Source organism: Phalaenopsis equestris, unplaced genomic scaffold (assembly GCF_001263595.1).
Source record: "Phalaenopsis equestris unplaced genomic scaffold, ASM126359v1 Scaffold207393, whole genome shotgun sequence".
Lineage (NCBI taxonomy): Eukaryota > Viridiplantae > Streptophyta > Magnoliopsida > Asparagales > Orchidaceae > Phalaenopsis > Phalaenopsis equestris.
The window spans coordinates 68687-77348 of NW_018226727.1; the positions used below are offsets into that span (position 1 = coordinate 68687).

At 33.0% G+C, this 8662-nt stretch overlaps 1 protein-coding gene across 1 annotated transcript in view; it reads right to left on the bottom strand.

Annotated features, from left to right (window-relative positions):
• The window catches only part of LOC110036488 (syntaxin-22-like), an 11335-nt gene extending 5811 nt beyond the window's left edge, over window positions 1-5524 (bottom strand). The window contains exons 1-2 of the mRNA XM_020740940.1: window positions 5036-5524; window positions 2014-2107 (exon numbers count right to left, since the gene is read on the bottom strand). Coding sequence (XP_020596599.1) covers window positions 2014-2107; window positions 5036-5223 — 282 coding nt within the window. The 5' untranslated portion in view covers window positions 5224-5524. The remainder of the gene's footprint in view (window positions 1-2013; window positions 2108-5035) is intronic.
• Between the last annotated feature and the right edge of the window lie 3138 nt (window positions 5525-8662).

Genomic DNA, 8662 nt, shown 5'->3' on the forward strand with positions numbered 1-8662 from the left:
TTTTTTGAAAAAATAAAATAAAATCAAACACGAGGACTTCCCAGGAGGTCACCCATCCTAGTACTACTCTCGCCCAAGAATGCTTAATTGCGGAGTTCTGATAGGATCCGGTGCATTGGTGCTAGAATGGTCGCACCCATCTATCTATATATATATATATATATATATATATATATATATACACGCATACCCCAATCTGTTGGTTGGCATCCACGGTATAAGATCCCTCAGGTCGGGGGTTCGAATCCCCTCTGGCACGGTTGGCCTCAAAAAAGTGGTACTCGAATTGTTAGGAATATTAGGGATGGTTGGTGGCTCGTATAATAGCGTCTGGCCATTCCTTTTAATATATATAAATATATAATGTATATCTATATTTATATGTATGTATCAATGTATATGTATCGATATGCATAAATATATTGAAGATTACTTCAATAGAGGAAAAAATTAAAATAAAAGTAAAAAAAAAAGAAATTGAAAGCACAATTTGAAATTATGGAACACATATGATAAATTCCAATAAATAAATCTAGAAAATTCATGTATGAATCATACTTTTAATGTATTTAATTTGATATTGTTTCATTAGCCTACAATCAAATTCTAGAATTTTGCTCTTTTCAAGCCTCTTTTTTGAGAGTCCACATCTAATCATCTATCAAATATTTCAATACAACTTATTTTGAGGCCATCATAGATGATGAAGTTATGTTCGTTATTGATTGTGAATACTAATGATAGCTAGTACTTTGACACAATAGATTATTGATAGAAAGCATAAAAAGTAAGCCCAAATTCGCTTAATGAATTAAATAAAATAAATTTATTAGAGTCGTATTTTCCCAACTGAGTAGATTAAGTGTATGGCATTAGGTAGTTATTGGTAAAATGTGGCAGCAGACTTTTGAATTATATGTGGCTTTGGAGTCTTAAAAGTGGTGCATTAGAGTAGGGTAAGCTCGCAATCTTCCAGTTAGGACTTCTAAAGTAATCTGAATTATAAATAGGACTCATGCGGTGGTCATTGGGCATGTGTAGAGAGAGAGTAATGTGAGAGAGAGGGAAGCAGTGGTTGTTTTTGTTGCAAGAAATTTGAAGTTGTGTGAGACTCGTGGAGGGGATCTCATGTGTTGTTTGAGAGGATTATCAAGATGGGGTTTGTGTTAATCAACGGTTGGAATTTTTACAATTTTAGGAGAAATAAGCGTTGCAAATGAGTTGGATTATCGGGTGGTGTTCAACTATTATGAAGTTTAAAAATAAAGATGGGAATTCTTATTCATTTTTCAGAAATTTATTCAAAATTCAATTGAGATTGATTACATGCCAAATATACATGCTAGCATATGCTATGAGTATTTCATAACTAATTGTTCTGGGCTATATAATTGACAACTTTTGGGTTAAACATAAATTTTATTTCCAAGTTTAATATTTTAAATGCAGGTTAGAGTGCGATCAAGTACAATTACCCAGTTAGAGAAGAGCTCATCTCCTTTACTGATATGAGCTTCATTTTTCTTATTTCAGCATTCTCGTTCCTTTATACATTTCATCTACTTTAATTTCATCCTTGATTATTTGAATAGTTCCATTGTCAGTTGAAATAAATTTCTAGTACTGCCAACTCAAAATTAAATAAATTAAGTTTTTGAATTAAATGATGGTTCCTAATCTGTGAATCCCCAATATAATTACACGCAATCATATTTTGCATCATATTATTTGCAATAGGAAACTCAAATCCTAAGCCATCATGCATCAATACCATTCAACAGTTTATCATAAAACAAGCATTATTCCCATAGAATCATGAAATAAATATCATTCAACCAATGACAAGAAACTAACAATCTATGCAATGGGATTCATATGGAATCCCCTATTGTACTTGGAAAGAAGAAAACCATATAAAAAGATGAGTAAAGCTAACACATTATTCAAGCGCAAGAAATCAGAAGGAAGAAAATAAAAGTCGAAAAAGAGAATTTAATAGTTGCAAGTACGCACATTAACTTCTGCATGGTGATCAGTTTCACTAGCTTGTTTAAGTTTTGCTGAAGTATCCTTCACTAATTGTCCAATATGTAGCCGTGTCTTGTGCCTGGCAATAAACAAAAAAAATAAAGATTCTAATAAGACAAACTTAGGGAAATATACAAAAAGAAAGCAAAATTTGTAAAAGATAAGGTCAAGTTTAAAAATAGGTTTTAACAAGAGGCTCGCTAATTATGGTATTTTTGCAATGTAAATTTTAAAGCACAACAAAATGATAGTACCATACATAGTTTATAATGATACATTTGCACATGTACATGGCCATTGCACTGGGCTTGCTCCTTTAGAAAGCATGCCAAGGAGTTTTGTAAACTTGCCTCCCTCGTTTGATGATGTTCACAAATGAACATAAAAGAGTTACACATAATATTGTTTATTCCAATCAATTTGCATCTAATTTCTTTAGAATTCACATAGCCACCAAACTTACACGTCAATGTTCAGAATTCCACCAAATCAAAAATAAATAAAATAAATTAAACAGACAATCAGTTGCGCACGCAATCAACATAAAGCATCCATCCTAGTGCCTATCTTGGGAATATATAATGGATAAGAATAAAACTATTTATTAAAAATAGATTTGCTCAATATGTTTTAAAAATGTATTTTGAATCAAAACTAGTGAAAAGCGGCCATGAAAATCACAAAATCTTTCATAAAATCTTATAAAATTTGTGGGCGGACATCCTAGTGCCTATCTTGGGAATATATATTGGATGAGAATTAAACTATTTATTAAAAATAGATTTGCTCATAATGTTTTAAAAATGTATTTTGAATCAAAACTAGTGAAAAGCGGCCATGGAAATCACAAAATGTTATAAAATTTGTGGGCGGACATAAAAAGGCTAATCCAAGTCATACTAGGAAAAAAATATTAAGCATAGACATCCCCTTTATCAAATTATCACAAGACCAAAGAATACAACATCAATCCAATGGATTAAGTTCCAACTCCTACAACAACAACAACAACAACAAGAAGCTTTTATCCCACTAAGTGGGGTCGGCTACATGAATCCTTCTTCTCCATTGCCGCAATAAATCTAAAAGTTAGCCTACAAAAATCAAGATAGGAAAACTCTTTAGGATTTGACCTTAAAATAAAATAAAATCAAACCCAAATCCCATCAAAGTTTAGTTCTTTGGGTTTATCAGAAGAAGAAAAAAATTCAAGTCTAAAGAAAACATGTCACCAACAAAGCTTTCATAACAGATAGAGTTTGATAATTCACTTCAATATACCTTTTCTGACATAATCATGAGATTTCGATAAGCTTTATTCTCAAGTCACTAATCGGGTTATGCATAATGATTGCACAATAATATAAACATTGCAGCCGTTAATTGGAGGATCTTCCATCTTTGAGAGGATAATTTCTATTGGGTGCCTGTGTGTATTACAAAATGCATCTATCATATGAAAAAGGTGGGTATGCAAGAATGAGGATGGCCTGATGTATGCAGCCTTGCCCTTATATTTACAAAAACAATGTTCACATACTTGAATCTGAGACCCAATGAGGGCCCAATGGCTTGAGCATGTTAAGAAGAAAAATCACCCATAACCTTAGGATAGAATAGGGAATACCTTTAGTTTCATCTACCCCTAAAAGGTAAATATTCAAAATAAATAAATAAATTATGCACCCTGTAAGTGGAACTTTTCCCAGCCCAAGGCCTCGTTCTCTCCAATCTCCTCTTTCTCATACCATCCCTCTACATCTCATTCATATGGTCAGAATTTCAATCCACATAAAACACATGCCTAAAACCTCATGAAACACAAATCACTTCTCCCATATTCTCTTTGGTATCAAGAATACCCTCCCTTTCTGTTTAATATAATTATCATATTCTCTTGAGCCATTACAAAACAACATTGATAAAGCAAAAAATTAGTCTTGCTTTAAAATATTATCATGCTGGCACAACTAGGAATAATGGTTGATAAGAAGGCAAGAAGCCCCAAAACAAGTTCAGGAGGCCTTACAAGGAAAATAAATCAATTACACGGTTGAAATATAAAACATTTCTAAAAAAAATATATTCATGCACATTAAAGGTAGCCACAAGCCAAAAGAAGAGAAGTTATTTGATTGATTTCAATGAATATGGTTCCTTGGGCAATTCAATCACTCCTACCCTTCACAACATTTTAAGAATACTTAACTAAGTAAGCTGCATATTCAAGCTTGCAGAATAAGAGCTAAGAGGCCGTTCGGAATCACTTTTGTTATTTTCTATCTTTTGCTTTTACTTTATTTTGTTCACATTTTAACTTGAAACAAAACATGTTTGGATATTTGATTAAAGTATGGATGTTTTTAAAAAAAAGTTGATTTGTTTTTAGAAATATAAAACAAATAAAAAATGAACTAAACAAACCTGCTTTAAAAACGAAAGAAAAATCATAATAACATAATCAAATTGATACAAAATAAGCCCTAAAACTATCATTAACATGTTGACCATGTAGGATCCATACAATTTACAAGAATTACAATCTATTGTATTCTACTGACGGTATTGAATCCCTCTCATCTAATTGATAGATAAAGACAACCCTAGGGTTATACATTGGCAACACAAGTTTAATTCTAGCGGACAAAAGCATAAGCCAGACAAAGCTTCAAGGTTAAAACCCCAATAAAGAAAATTACAAACTTAAAAGTTTGATGAAGCACCGGTTCCCATTCATTCAAAACCCAACCTCAATTACTTTCAAATATTCAAAATAACAGCCCTTATAGGAATTATGCATCTACAAACAAAAATAACAAACCGATGAAGTAAGTGATACAGACCAACTAGCACCAACGCCATCACCATGAAATCCAAAGCAGCACATGTTCACCTACCCAGTCCTTTCCCAATTCCTCCATCATCAGACACAAGATGCTTACTCCCAGATATAGTCGTATTCATTGAAAAAGAAAAGCGGAAAGGAACAGAATCTGAGGAAACTTACAGCTTCTCCCGGAGCTCCGGTGTGTCCTTTGGGGTTCCGAGCGTGTTAACAAGACGCTGGAACGTGGAAACTGCCGTGTTGATCTGGAACACGCCAGCAGCGACTGCCTGAGTTGGATCCTGCTTTCCGTTGATGAGATTCTTCCTACCCTGAAGCTGCCCACCGGATTCGAGATCCTGAAAACTCATCTCTCATACGAATAAGAAAAACGATTAGAAAAGAGCAAATTTTGAATCCTTTACACCCTCCTAACCCTAGGCCGAACAGAACCAGCAGATTCAGGGAGGAGAATTTTGATCAAGGAGATAGAGAATCAAGGATGGGATTCCTCTTTGTTTGATCTCGACTGGATTTAATATTGTCAAAGGAGTATAAGGAACAAAGAAGCCTTAAGAAATGGGGTTGAATCACCAGCCTCAACAGAAACAACTAAGCAAGTTCTATAACGAGTGACGATCGTCGACCTCTGTTGAAAATGTAATTTTTTTTCCCTGACGGGGCCGCCAAATAAAGGAGAAATATTTGTGTACATCTTATGTACGCAGCGCTGTGTACATCAGAAGTTATTTAGGGGGTACAATGAGGTTATATCTGGGTTATACCCCCCTTGTAACCTCCGGTATAACCCGTATATAACTCCCCTGTACCCCCAGAATAATCTCTGATGTACGCAGCGCTGCGTACATCTTATGTACGCAAATATTTCACCAAATAAAGACTTTTGGAACTGAATTAAATACAAATCAAGCATCCTGTTTTATTCCTTTTTTTTTATTTCTCACTCAAATATCAAACATCATGATAAAATCTCAACTCATATTTTTCAATTTTATCAAATTCACAATAGTTTTGTGATAAAACATGGTAAATACATCGAATTCATAGTTCAAAAATTCACCTAGGTGTTTGATTTGTAAATAACAATGTGTTTTGTGCTCTATAATGTAAATATCCTTAAAATTAAAGATAAATGCTACTTGATGGAAGTTCTATTTTTTTTTTGTTGGAAGTAATATCATCTTATATTATTATATATTTATTTGTGACATAGTGGATAAGAGTATTTTATCTCACTATGAGGTCGCGGATTCGAATTACAGATATTCCCCTTTAGACTTATCTTTCTCGAAAAAAAGAAAAAAAAACAAATTACATTATTTAAATTTTAATTTATTTTATTCTTTGATACTTTTAAATAGTATGATAGAGTTTTAACAGCTTAAATTTTGAAAATTTCTTTAATAAGTAATTATTAAATAGAATTTCTAAAGTGTTATTGTGAGGGCAAGATTTTGAGGAGCACGTAATATAGGCATTTTATAGGGAGGAGTGATGTGTTGATAATTTTGTACTTATTGCTACTTGTTTTTGTGTTTTTTTCATAATTAAATTACACTTTGAAGAAGGTTTTTTGTTATTTTACAGGTTGCGGCAGAAAAGGGGACGAACAAGAATCAAAATGAATAGATTTAGAGAAAAAGGAGCAAAATGGTAATCTGGCCACTGACGCCTAAGCACCGAGTCTATGGTGCCTAAGCATCAGTCCATCCCCAAATTAAAAAAAAATCCCGAGAAGACGGAAAGGTGGCGCTGCCCCTTGGGCACCTAAACTCCGCGACCGCGGTGCCATGACAACAGTCCCTTATGAAAAATTATTCAAGTGATTGGCGCCTAGGCTCTAGCCACTAGGCATTTAGGCGCCAAAACAATTTTGGCAGTTCCAATGGACTGATGCACTTGTTCACTTGGGAAACATATAAAAAGGATGGAGATAAATTAACAAGGGTTTTTTCCTTATTTTTCTTCTTCATAAAATCCTTGAGGGAGGAACAAGAAGGGAGAAGGGCAAAAGAAGATCAACTAAGATGTGAGAAATGAGTTTGAGAACATAAGAACTTGTGCTTGTTACTTCATCTTTTTTTCTATTTTTAAGAAAGAGAGATAAGTATTTTGGAGTTGTACAATGTGGATTGTATTATTCTATTGTGAAGACTTCTGTTTTCAATTTTTCTTTCATTCAAAGGAGTTTATTGAATTGTTCAAACATGAATGGTGAGTGATTCTCTAATTCTCTCTTGGGATGGGGAAATAAGATTGATGAATGCGAAAGTTTTTGTATAGTTTTGAGCGTAAACTTTTTTGTTAATGATTAACTTTCTGAACTTCCTTTACACTTCATTTAGGTCATTTGATTTGTTAAAATTTGTTGCGAATTATGAGTCTTGGAAGATATCATAATAGAATCAACTAAGTTAATCACACTATTCTAAGGAAATAGGGATGTATCTTATAGGGTAATGCAAACTTATTGGGAGAATGATATAATTAGAATGGTAATTAAATTTATGGAAGCAAGTCTAATTTCTAGCCATACTTCTTTATACTACCGAAAGGAGGTAAAGAAGGGTTGTGCTTTTGTTTGTCATCTTGATTTTCCTTAAATTACTTTCAAATTCGATGGTCATTTTTAATCCATTTTAGGGGAGAAATTTTAAGCACTCAAACCTTTCAACTTCTTTGTTATTAAATTAAAATTACTAAAAACATAGGATTAGTGTGTAGGAGTTTAATTAAACCCAAAATTTCAGACAGGCTAAAAATTGTAGACTATAATTATTCCTGCATTGAGTTCTCCTCATTCCCTATGGAATAGATCACCGAACTCAAACCTGGTATTATTGATACATCATGTATACTTGTGTGAGTCGCTAGTACTTCGCGACACTTGGTGTGTTTCAAGTTTTTGGCCTCATTGTCAGGAAATGACGATGAATTTGATTTAGAAAAATTTTAGTTGAACTTCTTAGTCCTACACTTGAGAATTACAGCTTTCACTATGTTCTGCATTTAAATTTACTTGACTTTATTCACAAAATCCAAAACCATCTTGTTTTAAACTTGTTTGATTTTGTACTTGCATTTTTCCTACTTTTAATTCCTCCATAATACTTGTTGTTAACTTGTTCTTGATTTAGCAGTTTATTTTTTTGTTGTTGTTTTTATTTGAATTGTCTATTATTCTATTTTATATGAGGTAGCTTGCTAGTTAAACCTAGTTAGTGTATAAATACTTCAGAACCTTCAGGACTTAAACCCTACCACCATGAGTTAGAGATGACTGTTAAAAAAAATCACAAAACTTAAAAGACTGCAAAAAACATTAGGAGAAATGACTAACATACCCAATAATAATTTTGAAGTACATAATCAGAACAATAAGCCTTGTCGACACTTAAAAGTTTAGAGGAAGTTGTGGGGGAGGAAGTTTGTTGAGAGAATTTGTCGGCCGCCCAGACTGATCTCATATTCTTAAAAGTTTAAATAAACGAGCCTAACACCGTAAGTAATGCATCCATCTCGAAGAATAGATACACTACTTACTGGTGAGGCTTGATTAAATAAACTAAAGAATTTATGATATTTGTTTAAGTCTGCAAAAAAACCTTTTATGTTTGTCAACAAGTTCCCTTATTTAATACAAAAAATTAAATATGATTTATATTAAGCTGAGTTCTTGAAAATTTCCTATAAAGGCAAGCCCTTATGTTAATTACATCTTAGATAACCAAAGTTACCTAAGAAAACTCTCAGAAACTCTCGATAAAAATCAGAGGATATTGTCTTCAA